The 16055-nt window shown below is 37.8% G+C and overlaps 1 protein-coding gene across 1 annotated transcript in view; it reads right to left on the bottom strand.

The window, feature by feature from the left end:
- Positions 1-2487: 2487 nt before the first annotated feature.
- Positions 2488-16055, bottom strand: part of LOC106873361 (carboxypeptidase E) — a 38498-nt gene continuing 24930 nt past the window's right edge. The window contains exons 5-9 of the mRNA XM_014920691.3: positions 7381-7517; positions 6056-6195; positions 4856-4976; positions 3889-4121; positions 2488-2794 (exon numbers count right to left, since the gene is read on the bottom strand). Of these exons, the coding sequence (XP_014776177.1) occupies positions 2714-2794; positions 3889-4121; positions 4856-4976; positions 6056-6195; positions 7381-7517 (712 nt within the window). The 3' untranslated portion in view covers positions 2488-2713. The remainder of the gene's footprint in view (positions 2795-3888; positions 4122-4855; positions 4977-6055; positions 6196-7380; positions 7518-16055) is intronic.

Here is a 16055-nt window from a genome sequence, read left to right as displayed (position 1 = left end):
GTGACAGGATATGCCCCCCACTCAAACAGGACAGAGCATTCAAATGCACCTGATTTGTGTTTAAGATTGAGGACGAGGTGAGAAGGCAAGCCGAGCTCAGGTACCACACATCTCCCAATGAGATGATACTGCAGTATAAGGGCTGAAGGAATAAGGGGTCCTGACCAGGTATTAATTCTGACATTGAGACAGGGTGGGAAAGTATTAAGTGCAAAAGTCATCTGCAATAAGATGTGGTCAGTCAGAGTCTATAAAAATTTGCAGGTAATATAATAACAATGATTATTAAAAACTGCCAGGTGATTCTGGACAAATACATCAATATAGGTGCAGAAATGAGATCAATCAAAGTGGTAGTGCAGGATAGAAGGTTGAGTTGTTGTATGGAATGAAAACCCTATGAGGACCTCCTACCCAGAAGAAGAAAATAAAATAAAGAATAAGGCATTGAGGAATAGCAACAATGGTAGAGTCCAGAAGTACAAACAACAGAGAGAAATACCTAGGTGTCTGCAGCTTCCAAAAGTATCATTGAATGCTAAACTGAAGACGGTTGTAGCAGAATCAGAAACTGACAGAATCACGATATTTCCAACTCCGACAGCACTAGGGACTGACAAATGTAGAGCATCAATTGGCTAAAGGATCTCCAATCATTTTGTCGTAATGGAAAGAAGATAGGGTTTGAAGATAAATAGAAAAAATGAAAAAACAAAGGAGAAAATAAGGATCGAAAAAAGAGTGACCCCCATCTAAAGATAAGTAGATTACTAGAGGTTATTCATAGAAGGGCACTGTGTCTTCAGGAGTGCTTCAAATTCAATTCACAATTCTCTGAAAGACTAATGAGAGCCTAATTGAACTGTTGAAGAAATTAAAGAAGACAAATAAATATAAATATTGTTGTGAAAGAAAAAAAGGAAGAACCTTAAAATGGTAGATTGTTGGTGTCAGAGATACCCATAAATAGTTAACAACAGTTAAAGGCATACTTCCCAAGGAATGTGGTCGAAACCCAGGCTACACCCAAGAGAGGGAAAACAGTGTCTGGGGTAGAAAATGACTGTAGGGATGGGGTTCCTGGATCATCCCTAGGTGGCACCTCTCATAATAATTATAAAATTTAGAACATTCCCAGTTCAAATTCTGCTATGGCTGACTTTGCCTTTCATCCCTCAAAGAGGTGGAGGGTCAATAAATAAAGTTACCCTCTCCAACAAATCGTTATCATCATCATCATTAATGCTTGCCTTAAAATTATTTCTAAATACAGATTGGAAGAACCAGTAGAGCAAAGGACAACATATTCTTTTGTTTCTTTATGTTTTGAGTTCAAATTCTGCTGAAGTTAGTTTTGCTTTTCATCCTTCTGTGGTAGGTAAAATAAAGTACCAGTCAAATACTGGGGTCAACAACATCAAATGTTTCCTGCACCACAACATTTCTAGCCTTATGCCTATGTTAATAATAATAATAATAATAATAATAATAATAATAATAATAATAATAATAATAGGTATGATAAGAAAGGGATGTCAGAAACATCTAGATAATATCCCAGGAGAACCAGGTCTCAGAGAAATCCAAAAGATTGTGCTGACAAGTACTGCCCACATCCTTAGAAAATCCCTATCAGTTTAAATGTATGTGTTGTATTACATGAAGATATTTCGCTACTGCCCCTGCCACTTCCCCTCCCCAAGCTTTTGGTCATACTGTAACATCTCTTATCCTTCACTCACCCTAGGACGCTGGGTGTGTCTCAGCAAGTGATTGTAACAAACATGCAAATTAAAAGTAAATAATAATAATAATAATTGATATTATCAGCATCGTTATCATCATAAATTGGTTTCTAACAAAGGCACAAAGCCTCACATTTAGAGGAAGTGGGGTTTAGTTAATAAAATTGACCCCCAGTTTTGACTGGTCCTTAATTTTATCATCTCCGCAGAGCTGACTTTCATAAAATTTGAACTCAAAACATAAAGACCCATTGCTATAAATTGCCAGATGTTTTGCCTGACACACTGTTAATTCTGCCAAGCCATCCCCCATATCATGAAATATCGTTAACATCTGAATTTATTAATTTACTAATTTATTTATTAATGGAAAATTAGATTAAAATGGACAAGTAATGAGTATTGTTAGAACTCAGCGGAGAGAGAGAGAGAAAATCTCCCACCAGCTGAACATCACAACATCACAACCACAAAGAACTGACCAAGGTTTCAATCCTGGCCAAGTTGAAGCCGTTACACTTAATGCATGTTTTGAAGATTGATGATATGGGGGGATATAGTGGGGTGGTTAGAATAAACAGTATAAACATCACAATTGTCCCAGCTCTCAGGCCCTTCCCCTCGTTAAAAAAATTAAAATGTATGATCTTTGAGCCAAATAAAACAAAAAAAATTAAATAAAAATATTTTGATTAAAAGAAATTATTTTTCTGTCCCACCCCATAACCTCACTGCACCTTACTTTTTAGGTTTGCCATAATTTCATGTCGTTTAGTTTGTTTTCTAAATTGTTAAAATGTTAATTTAACTTAAAATGCTAATGTTGATGGTGGGGTGGGAGGTATTACAGGGTTTTTCTTTGGTTTTGGTGTTCTTTTTTTTTATGTACATGCTATTTTTTCTTTCTTCTTTCCTTTTTTTCTTCGGTTTTTCTTTCATTTTTCATCGTCTGTTTTTTTTTGTTTTTTTTAAGCAATTCGTCTTTTCCGATTAAAGTAATTTGAGATATCATTTAACAACTGGTCATAAATCTCCTGCTCAGTTTCAACCTGAAGAAGGAAAAAGGAAAAAAAAAAAATAGTATTTATTTTGCAATTCCATCATCAAAGAGCCATTTTAGCTCTATATAAAAACACATGGGAACAATTATTTTATAAGTCATATGAATTTATGAACTTCAAGAGAACATCAAATAATTCTTTTATGGAATGTTGAAGTAGATAAGCTATAATTAATCCTTTCGTTACCGTATTTATTTTGAGATGCTCTGTTTCTTTCAATTAATTTTAAATATAACAAAGAATTTAGTAAAATAACTTAGTTATAATTAAGCTCGTGGTACGAACATAAATTGTGACTAAGGTTTGGTGGAAGATTTTAATTCAAAACTTATGAAAACAAGACATTTGTACTACAAAGCCAGAGACGATTTCAGCCGGGTTGGTATTGAAAGGGTTAATAACTTAAGGATTTTTTTAACCTAATATTTACATGCTATTATTTATAGCTTATCTGCTTCAAGATCCAATATTTCAATAAAGAAAGAAGTTTCATTCCTAATCACATAGTTTCAGGTTTAGTCCTACTGTGTCGCACCTTGGGCAAGTGTCTTCTACTACAGCATCAGGCTGACCAAAGCCTTGTGAATGGATTTGGTAGATAGAAACTGAGAGAAGTCCATTGCAGCTTTCTCTCTATATATATGTATGTGTGTGTGCTTGTCCACCACCACTGCTTGACGACTTGGCAAAAGAAATCGATAGAATAAGTACCAGACTTTGAAAAAAAAAGAGCATTGTGGTTGATTCACTTGACTAAAAATTTAAAATGGCTGCAGTTTAATGACTGAAATAAGTAAAACATAAAAGATATATATTTATCATTAATTTTGTCAGGCACAAGATTTGTAAGGCTCGTGCATGGAATTATATATGGTGCCCCCACTTCCAATTCAAGGCTCCAACAATGTAATATTGTAAATTTATATAGGGTGGTATAAGTGTGATATACTACATGGGCGTAGTGTGTCTTTCTGTGTTTGTGCAGTATAATGGTGTTAAAAATGTACTCTGAAAAAAAGTGAAAGTTGAAAACAAAAAAAAAAAAAACAGGAAGATAAAAGCAGATATAAACTTTAAACAACCTTATTTTGTTGGTTCCTGGCAAGAGCTCGCAGCTGTTCACAGTGCAAAATGTCCTGCACATTTCTTTGGCTGGGGTAATGCAGTGACAGCAACTCAAAATTCAGTTCAACAGCTTCGTGCAATGGCTTGTTCTGAACTCTTTGGCAGCGGGTATGAGGGTGGTAGCCCTTAGCTGTCACCTCAACTTCATAGAAGCCATCAATCAATAGTCGGTAGTAATCTCCATAGTGGCCTGAAACATGAGATTGAGAGTTCAAAATACGGCTTTTGACTTTTGTTCAATGTCATAAATTTGGTGGTGATCAAAAGAACAAGAGCTAAATAATTTTATGCAGTACCTTAAGTGGTACCTTATTTGGTGGTGGTGGTGGTGGGGGGGGGGAGTATAGGAGGAAGACAATCAAATAAAAGTATTGATACTGCTACTTTATTTTACTGACCCAGGAACATAGACAAAGTTAACCTTAGTGAAATGTGAACTCAGAATGTATGTTTCTTATTCAAGTTAAGTCATCCACGTAGCATTTCTGTCTTTGGGGTTCCTGGAATTTTTACCAATATTTCCCACCCTTGGGCTTTCTTTATGAATGCTACAGCTACCCCTTGATGCTCAAGTCTCTTGTGAACTCATACCACACTGAGTTTTATGAGTTTAATGGAGTTTCATAATTAGTGTCTCCACCCTGCTCTCTGTCTGCCTGTCTATCTGATCTGTCTCTTTCTCTCTCTCTCTCTCTCTCTCTCACACACACACACACATACACACTTTAGACTCAATATCAGTAGAGGAATCAGAAATCAGAATGTAAAGAACTGCAGCAGATACTGCACTCCATCTCATCTCTTACACCCTAACAATTCTGCCAACCCAATGCCCTGAACTGGTTCTTGAGAAAAATAAATAACAACAACAACACCCTTACAGATGTCTTTACATTGGTTACAGAGTACAAATATTTGCATTACCTGAAGTAATATCATGGTTTATATATTGTCCATCTGTCATATTAAGAACTTTCACTGTTGCATCATTGATTGGTTCTTTGGTCATACTGTTTAACACAAAACCCTTCAAACCAATGTGAGACTGAAAAATGGAAAAAAAAATTTTTTTAATCACATGACAATAGTGGGTTTGGCTTTGATTATAACAGTGGTTTTCAACCACTTTTCACAGCTTATAGTAAGAGAATGTGGATATGAATACAGATATCATAGAAATGAGTGTGAGAATAAAGATCTCACAGAGAATGAGTGTGAGGAAAGAGATATCACACAAAAGGGGCTCAAGAAAAAAAGATATTATAAATGTACCTCTTCTAAAGCAAGACACCTGTTTCTGTCTTACTGTCACACTCTAACCTTTCATCATCTGACATAAGATCACCTCCCCCAGTGCCCTCTCCACTTCAAAGGATCCTTGTCTTGCAGGTACTTAGTCACCCTGTTAGCACTGGTGCTGCGTTAAAAGCATCCAGTCCACACTGTAAAGTGGTTGGCATTTGGAAGGGCATCCAGCTGCAAAAACCATGCCAAAACTGACCTCACCTGTGCTGATGCCATGTAAAAAGCAATCGGTCCACTCTGCTGGGTGGTCGGTATTAGGAAGGGTATCCAGTCACATAAACCATGCCAAAACAGACATAGCAGTCTGGTGCAGTCTTCTTAATTCTTTATTGCCCACAAGGGGCTAAACATAGAGGGGACAAACAAGGATAGACAAAGGGATTAAGTCGATTATATCGACCCCAGTGCGTAACTGGTACTTAATTTATCGACCCCGAAAGGATAAAAGGCAAAGTCGACCTCGGCGGAACTTGAACTCAACTCAGAACGTAAAGACAGACGAAATACCGCTAAGCATTTCGACCGGCGTGCTAACGTTTCTGCCAGCTCGCCGCCTTCTGGTGCAGTCTTCTGCCTGGTCAAACTGTCCAACCCATGCCATCATGGAAGGTGGACATTAAACAATGATGATGATGATGATGATGAGTAATGATATCAGAAAGAAAGGTATGAAGGTCAAGGAAGAGTACAGCAAAGAGTTGGCAGGATTTAAATGTCGTATGTATGGAGTATAGAAACACAGATGGAAATTTTTAAATGTGGGTAGGCTTAGGGTTAGGGTTAGGGTATATGATGGGTTAGGTTGGCAGATTTAATTACCTGCATCATGTATGTAATTAGAGCATTCTTGTTGTCATTCCAATATTTTTTCAGTTGTGAAGCTGGTGGGAACTTATCACAGCCGAGTTCCAAGGTGATCTCAAAGCAGTTTGTCTCCAGGTAGTTGTAGTCTTGCATTCCTGTGGAAAACGCAAGCAATCAGTGAAACCATCAAACTAGCAATTGGCTATTTAAATAAGCAGGAAAATAACTGGTTGATTAAATAATCAATAAAAACAAAATCAATGACTAAACTTTTAATCAATTAAATTAACAATCAGTGAGACATTGGGACAATCAATTAGACAGACAAACAATCATGGAAGCAATTGATTGACGAAATAAAACTAATAATTTAATAGTCAATAAAACAAAGTGACAATCAGTGAAGCCGTCAAATAATCAAGGAAACAATCAATGAAGCAATAACTTGATCAATCAAGCTAACAATCAATCGATGAAACAGTCAATAAGTCAGTTACATCTTTTATGTTTTACCTGTTTCAGTCATTGTCCAGTACCTCTGTATCTCAGTCTACATTTGCTCTACATAGACATATACCTTTTTGGAATCAGGATGATTTGGTTCTTGGATTTAAAAGCATTTGGGTTGCTATTTCTAGCAGGTAAAGCTTGGCTGATTCACACCATCTCGGTTGGCATTTGTCAGATGATGTCAGAGATCAAAGGGGAGATAAATGATGTTCCCTTCATTAATTTTACATTGAGATAAGAACTTTGAGACAACTTGGCCAACAGTTGGAATTCAACTTGGGACTGGAACAATAGAATGATTGCATTACAGAATTCTCATCTGTCAACCTCTGATCAAACACTACTGGGGCATGTAGTCATTATAGACGTATTATAATCATGCTGTTTAGCTCTCTTTAGTTTGGGGCTACAGGCCCAATTATCCCTCTGCAAGAGCTAGCCTAAAAGTCTGCACAGAATGCGACTTTTAAGCTAGTAATTTATAATCTTATTTTGTTAGCTTATCGTGTATCCTCTGATATTATAAAAGGGATGCTGATATCCATCTGCCTGTCCATAGCATCTTATTTCAGGAGAAACATTCAGAGGTAGAGGGAGGGATAAAAGGAGGAAATAATTAACAATAATTAACAACCAATTATCAAAGCCTATGATGTGTGGAAAGAGACCCTGTGAGAACTCTGACAACAGGTCACTGTCCACTCTCACAGAATCGACCAGAGCAAACAAGACCAAGAATTCTGAGAGAAAAAACAATAAAAATGGCAATGACAATGATGATGATGGTGGTGGAGGTGGTGATGATGATAATAATAATGATGTCAATATACCTCTGGACACAGAATACCAATCTCCACCATTTGTAATACCATCTTGAATTCCAAAGTTCTGATCATTAGCCATTCCACAGGTGCTGTGGTTGCTACTCATTATTTTGTGGTTCTTAGCGTAACTTTCAGCAAGGTACCTTTAAAAAAATATGAAAGAAAGAACAATTAAAGGAAACCATAACATACAGAGGTGGTGTTGGTGGTACTGGTGTTGGTGATGATGGCGGTGGTAGTGATGGTGATGGTGGTGGTAGTGGTGGTTATGAAGGTGGTTGTGGTGGTGGTGGTGGGTGTGGTGATGGTGGTAAAGCTCTTAAAACAAAAAGTCCAATATGAAGAAAAGCAGTGATGGTTTTGTCTCTTTTTTTCTTATCTCTTTTACTCGCTTCAGTCATTAGACTGCAGCTATGCTGGGACACTGCCTCGAATTTCTAGTCAAATGAAACAACCCCAGTACTTATTTTTTGTTATTCTATCAGTCACTTTTGCTGAATTGCTAAGTTACAGGGACATAAACACACCAATACCAGCTGTCAAGCCAGTGGTGGGAACAAATACAGACACAAACACACACACATACATGACAGGCTTCTTTCAATTTCCTCCTAGCAAATCCACTCACAAGGCTTTAGTCAGCCTGAAGCTATAACCGAAGATATTTGCCCAAGGTGCCACTCTATAACTCGAGATGATTATAGGCAGACCAACTCAAGTGTGCCCCCCACCCCACCTCCCACATTGATTTTATTTCCTCATAACTTTCAATAAAATGGATATCTTTTAAAGATATTTTCTACAAATTCATTTCAGATTTTGTAGATTACAACTGCATCATAGTTTAATGTTAAAAACAAAAAAACAAAAAACAAAAAAAAAAATGGCAGGTGCACATACATACTGACACACATAACAATTAAAAAAAAAATTCCAACTGTCATTTTGTGTGTGTGTGTGTGTGTGTGTGTGTGTGTGTATCTGTCAGGCACACAGTGACTGACAACAGAATGTTATAGTCAAGTCCACTGTGTGTCTGATAATATATGCCTAAGTTGCGAATGAAAGTGTAAGGGGGCCATGGCCATTTGCATGGTGATCACGTTTTATTGGTTAATTTTCAATCATCATCAATCAATGAGTGATAGTTTGGTATGCAGCTGTCTTTGAGAATTTTGCATTACTCATTTTCACCTTCGCTTCATTGCATGGTACATCATTTTAGATTTTGCTAATGATTTTCTAAAAATTAATATTATCAATATTTTTTAAAATACATTTCTTTATAGTACTGCTTATAATATACTGTGGAAGCGAAATGGCCCAGTGGTTAGGGCAGCGGACTCGCGGTCATAGGATCGCGGTTTCGATTCCCAGACCGGGCGTTGTGAGTGTTTATTGAGTGAAAACACCTAAAGCTCCACGAGGCTCCGGCAGGGGATGGTACACGTGTCTGTGGAGTGCTCAGTCACTTGCACGTTAATTTCACGACCAGGCTGTTCCGTTGATCGGATCAACTGGAACCCTTGACGTCGTAAGCGACGGAGTACCAACAACAATAACATAATATACTAGCTGCTGTTCAGTATCTCTCCGTATGGATAATAAACAAATACGACAATTATTATTGATTTTATCAAATATTTTTTACTATTGTGACAGTCACACTATTTCAGTTGGTCGGCATTCAGATGTCAGTTTATTAGAGACTGCCCCACCCATTAGGAGAAATACGATACATATATAAAATATTACAAGCATTACCTTAAAAAGTATGAAACTAGAATTGAAAAATATGCATGCCCAAAAGGGTTACAGAATGTCATAATAAACCTTAAAAAGTATGGGACTAGCACTGTTGCTCAAAAAGATTGTTGTACATTGTGGCATCTTTTTATGTTGTACATTCTGTGGAATCCTTTTATCACAAGAAATTTGTTTAGTTCATTGAAATTAAGTGATATTACAAATCAATTAAGTTAAATTATTGTATACTCAACTTTAACAAAACAACTGCATACAAATACTATTCTTAATAAAAAGAATCTCCATTTTCAAAAGTTATGAGGAAATAAATTAAGTAGTGGGGAACAAAATTTTGACCTGCAATAAAGCATGACACACAGTTTACACACACACACACACACACACACACACACATATATATATATATATATATATATATATATATATATATATATATATATATATATATATATATATATATATATATATATAACAAAACAACTACGTCCAAATACTATTCTTAATAAAAAGTATATCCATTTTCAAAAGTTATGAGGAAATAAATTAAGTAGTGGGGAGCAAAATTTTGACCTGCAATAACGCATGACACACAGTTTACATATATATATATATATATATATATATACATATATATACATATATATACATATATATGTATGCATACATATATATGTTTACATCACCCAGGATTTGAGTTTCCCCAGTGGCTGCAACTGCCCGACCTCCATCTTCAAGGAAGTCATGCCAGCCACCCTCCCAGTTTACCAACAATGCCAAGGTCACGCAGCCCATGACACATCATGACATGGTGTACCTTATCAAATGCCCTTGAAAAGTCAAGGCATATCACGATGACATGAAGCAGCTGTTTCAAAACTCAGCCAACGTGTCATAAGAGCTGGGTATTGTTCAGAAGGTCATCTTCTTCCAGGAACATTATCAGCTTCTTTCTAATGATTTACTCCATGACCCTACTGACATGTGAAGTCAGAGAGATTGGCCTGTAGTTTTTGGCCTCTGCTCTGCTTCCATCCCTGTGGACAGGGGATATAATGCCTTCTTTTAGCTTTTTTTAGAAAATATACCACTTGCAAGGAAACTTTGGAAAAATGTCTGAAGTGGTTTCGCTAAAGCCTGCTTACACGACTTCAGAATAGCTGGGAAGCCATCAGGACCAATTGCAGAGCTTGAGCTCATTTCATTGATGGCCACTGTTACATCTGTCTCCTCAATGTTGCTGTAATTAGTGGTTGGCACCTCCTTTTTCTAGAGCTGCAATATTAAAGAATTCAGCTAGGTTTTTTTTATCTGCATGCATCCAACAGAAGTAAGGACGCTTTTAAATTGTCCACTGAGTACCTCACTTACCCTTTCTGGGTCTGCAGTTTATGAGTCATTCCCTTGGAATAATGGTCTTATTTTATATTGGATTATGGGTGTTTCATTTGTAAATTTATAGGAAAGCTTTATGGTTTGTTTTTATGCTTTCCACAACTCGGTACTCTCTGTCTCTCTTCTATTTCCTTTTCCTAACAGGATGTGATCTTGCTTTTGAATTCCGGGAGTGTGTGTATTACAATAGACTTCTTCCTATACTTCAGTTGTCTATTCAACTGGTTTGAGAACTTTGATGCTCATCTCATCAGGATTTTTCTGCCCCTGGGAGCCTTGTTAGTCAGTATGCTAGCCTTTCTTTGCGGAGTGCATTTAGTGCATATAGTGTGTGTAATGTTGACATAAAGTGACTGAATTTCAAGTCAATGTCTTTCATATATAAGATGTTGGGCCAAATATATACATACATACATCATCATCATCATCATTGTCGTCGTCGTTTAACATCCGCTTTCCATGCTAGCATGGGTTGGACGATTTGACTGAGGACTGGTGAAATCAGATGGCTACACCAGGCTCCAATCTGATTTGGCAGAGTTTCTAAGGCTGGATGCCCTTCCTAACGCCAACCACTCTGAGAGTGTAGTAGGTGCTTTTACGTGTCACCAGCACAAAGGCCAGTCAGGAGGTACTGGCAATGGCCACACTCGAAATGGTGTATTTTATGTGCCACCTGCACAAGAGCCAGTCCAAGGGCACTGGCAACGATCTCGCTCGAAAATCCTACGAAGGCCAGTCAGGCGGTACTAGCAACGGCCACGCTCAATACATATACATACATATTCATATACATACATATATATATACACACACACAGATAAATATATACATACATACACACACACACATATATAGGCTATATTAAATCTCTAAGCAAGATATAAACAGTGGCATGGCATCCTATACAGGAGAGTGCTACTGACATTTATAGCCCCAGGAAGACATCTCTTCTAGCTGGCTAGTGACACACATTCTGTATCTGATTAGTATTTGCAAGAGGTGGTCATCATTCCCATCTCTATCCTTATGTGATATACATGGACTTGAGTTTCTGGGTGGTTACCTGTCCTCAGAGTCTGTTAATCACCAGCTAGTCACAAAAACTCACTCCACTCACAAAATACTACCTGCTTTCTTCAGTGACAAACAGTCTATATTAAATCTCTGAGCGAGATATAAGCAATAGCAATATGGAATCATAACATATAATTGCTAACGAAGCATGGCGTCCTATACAGAAGAGTGCAACTGATGTTTATAGCCCCGGGAAGACATCTCTTCCAGTTGGCTAGGCAATTACAGGTTACGATTCCGTATTGCTATTGTTTATATCTTGCTCAGAGATTTAACTTAGTTTATTTCTCCTTTCTCAAAATCAGCAGTCATGACCCATGTTTCACTGCTGTGAAGCATAGCTGTTCGCACACATGCATCATACAATCTACCTTTCACTCTGAGCGAGAGGCCCTTTGTCACCAGTAGGGGCAGAAGCTTTCTGAACTTTGCCCAGGCTATTCTTATTCTAGTAGTAACACTCTCTGAGCATCCACCCCCACTACAGACTTGGTCACCTAGGTAGCGGAAGCTATCAACTACTTCTAGTTTCTCCCCCAGCATGTGATGGAGTCTGTTTTCTGAGCATCTGTGGTGTTTATTGCCTTTGTGCATCTGCTTCACATGAAAGCTATCTTCCCAGTTAATCTTCCTTTGATGTTGTTGCACCTCTTATGTGTCCATAGCTTACACTGGGTACATCTTATGGAGTTTCTACCTACAACCTTTCTAATGATCGAGCAGGGCCACCTACCTGAAGGGGCGTGTGATGCGTTCGCCTTCCTACTTACTAGAACTTTGGTCTTTGCAACATTGACTCTAAGGCCCTTCGATTCTAAATCTTGCTTCCACACTTGAAGTTTCTTCTCTAGTTCTGGTAGTGATTCTGCTATGAGAGCCAGGTCATTAGCACAGAGGAGCTTCCAGGGGCAGCCTGTTTTGAACTCCTCTGTTATTGCTTGGAGGACTATGATGAATAAGAGGGGGTTGAGGGCTGATCCTTGGTGGACCCCCTACTTCTACCCAGAATTCTTCACTATACTCATTTCTAATCCTAACCCTACTAACGGCATCTCTATATAGGGCCTGTACAGCCCTTATTAACCATTCGTCAATCCCTAGTTTCCGCATCACCCACCAGATAAAGGATTTGGGGACCCTGTCTAAGGCTTTCTCCAAGTCCACAAAAGCCAAATATAGGGGTTTATCTTTGGCTAGGTTTTTCTCCTGCAGTTGCCGCATCAGGAATATAGCATCAGTGGTGCTTTTACCTGGCACAAAGCCGAACTGTATTGTTCTAAGCAGACTCTTTCCCTAATTACTTGGCTATGAACCTCTCCATGACTTTCACCACCTATGTATTTATATATATGTATATATATGTATGCATGTGTCTCGTGGATATTGTTGGCGATTTTTTCTTCCTCCGTCTTCCCTTCTATGGACTGTCCTATGTTTCCGACGAAGAGCTCCGCTCGAAACGTCAAATTCTCTTTTTTTCCTTTCCCGAGCGTCCAGTAACACAATCTGTATCACGTCCTCGCGTTGTTGTTTTTTGTCGTTTTTCTTTTTTGAACTATATATGTATATACATATATATGTATGTATGTGTGTTTTTGTGTGTGTGTGTGTGTGAAAAATAGAAGTTCAAAAGGCACTGAGAATAGTTAAAATATTGGAAATAGAAACACATGGCTTATGTTGCAGCTGTTTTGCTTCTGACTAATGTCTGAAACTTGCCCTGATTTTATAGGGAGTTCTTGGCTCAAATTACTATGTTTTGGACAAGGTTTGATTGGTAGAGAATAGTCACATCACTGGTCTTAGAAATTTTTATAGGTTGCTCACTTAATTTGTGTGTTAGTATCAAGTGACAATGTTTAGTGTCTTAAGTTAAGGCTGACACAATGACTGAACAATTTTAGTGATAATACTAAACAATCAATGCTCTGAATGTTTTCTGTCAAGTGTTTCTAGAGAATGAACACGTGATTAAGTTTAGAACCTTCTATACATTTCCTGCTATGTCTGTGCATTAGTGTCACGTGGCAGTATATTTTGTGCCTGAAATGAAGGCTGACATGGTTGAGTGAACATGTTTAGTTATAATCAAGACACAAGACACACACACACACATACATTTATATAGCTATATCTATATCATCATCATCATCATAACCATCATCATCATCATCATCATAACCATCATCATTTAACACCCACTTTCCATGCTGGCGTGGATTGGAACAGTTTGATTGAGGACTGGCAAGCCAGTAGGCTGTACCAGGCTCCAATCTGATCTGGCAAGGTTTCTACACCTGGATGCCCTTCCTAATGCCAACTACTCCAAGAGTGTAGTGGGAGCTTTTTACATACCACTGGCATGGAAGCCAGTCAGGCAACACTGGCATTGACCACATTCAGATGGTGCTTTTTACATTCCACCAGCATGGGAGCCAGTTGGGGGGCACTGGCATCAACTACGTTTGGAAGATGATTTTTACGTGCCATCGCCAAAGGAACCAGTTGGGGGGATGCTGACATCGACAGCTTCTGGATGGTGTTTATTACATTCTACCAGCATGTGTGCCAGTCATATGCGTAAATATCTTTGTCTATATGCTATTTGTATGTTCTCCCTACATATTACTTATTTTAAATTGTTTGCCCTCTGTCTATTTACATTTCTCCCTCTATCAAAAACCGTTGTGATACAAACCAATGAGAATTCAACCATGCCATTGAGCATTCATGCATGGCTCAAGTATTTTCACTCAAGCTGTTTTCTTTTACAGCTTTATATGCTGAAATTGGGTTTGTAATTTCTCTCTACAAATTGACAGCCTTGTGTGATATAATATTGTTTCACTTTTATTCATTCGCTTTTGTGTGTGTGCGTTTGTATGTTCGATACACACAAGAAAGTAAAGGACATTTTATACCACGATGACATCACATATGCGTGCGTATGCATGTGTATGTATGATTGTGTGTCTTTCTGACTGTGTGTGTGTGTTTCTGCATTAGGTACATCATTAATCATACATACACACACACACACACATCTACACATTCATATACATGTGACGATTGACATGCGTGAGTGTATGTCTGTATGTGTCTCTTTTACTATATGTATGTGACAGTGTATGTGTGCATATCATCACATTTTGTATACGTCATTTGTATGTGTCTGTGAGTGTGTGTGTGTGTTTGCATGCCCATTACATATGTTATCAAACACTCACATACATACATATGTGACGAGATGGTCCAACTTATATAAAAATACACATCTGCCGTTCAATTAACTGTTCATAATTAGCACAGCAGTTGCAAAGTTGCAATGTATTTACAATTTGCATATATTTGGTTAATTTATACAGCATACAAAAATATAGATATACTACATACATAAAACTGCTTACAAAATTAGAGATCAAAGTATATTTTTTTCTATGTTCATAATTTTTTGTTTAAAACATTGAAAAAAATATGTCACCAAAAACCAAAAAAAAACAACATAATCTGTCTGGAAGCACCTATGAAGCAAGGAGGAGTGCAGAAATCCGAAGTCACGAGTATCAAGAAATAAGGGACATGAGACTTTCTCAACGTTAGCAAAGGGATGCTGAAGCACATCAGATGGAGTCTCAAGGCGGTAAGCTGGCAGAATTTTTAGCACACCGGGCGAAATGCTTAGCGGTATTTCGTGTGCCGCTATGTTCTGAGTTCAAATTCCGCCGAGGTCGACTTTGCCTTTCATCCTTTCTGGGTCGATAAATTAAGTATCAGTTACGCGCTGGGGTCGATGTAATTGACTTAATCCCTTTGTCTGTCCTTGTTTGTCCCCTCTATGTTTAGCCCCTTGTGGGCAATAAAGAAATAAAATACAGTCTCAAGAGAGAAGGGAGAGGAGACTTTCTCAACATCAGCAAAGGCATGCAGCAGTACATCAGATGGAGTCTCAAGAGAGAAGTGAGATGAGACTTCCCCAAGATCAGCAAACATATGCTGCAGCACTTAATGCTGAATCATTAAAACAATGTTTTAATGATTAGACGGAGGTCCAATAGAATAGCTCTCAGAAACAGAACACGTACAAATTCACACACACAGTCTTCGCGCTAAGAAAAAAAATTAAAAAGTCAACTTTTTGACGTAGACAATATTTTAATCAATTAGAAATATTTTTAACTGAATGTAATTTCATCAACCGGAGTTTTATTAATTTACTTTTGTTTTAAAGGGAAAGAGAGGAGAAAGTGAAAGATGTATGTACGTATATATGAAATAGATGTGTGTGTGATTGAAAGAGAGAGAGAGGGACACAAAGAGAGAGAGAGAGAGAGAGTGAGCGAAGAGATGTATTGTCATGTATACAAACATACATCAATACATATGCATACATCTTTTTTGCATGTGTGTGTGTGAGAGAGAGAGAGAGAGAGAGAGAGAGAGAGAGA

The sequence above is a fragment of the Octopus bimaculoides genome, chromosome 25 (assembly GCF_046866305.1).
Source record: "Octopus bimaculoides isolate indiv1 chromosome 25, ASM4686630v1, whole genome shotgun sequence".
Taxonomy (NCBI): Eukaryota; Metazoa; Mollusca; class Cephalopoda; order Octopoda; family Octopodidae; genus Octopus; species Octopus bimaculoides.
This window is presented reverse-complemented; position numbering and strand designations above follow the sequence as displayed.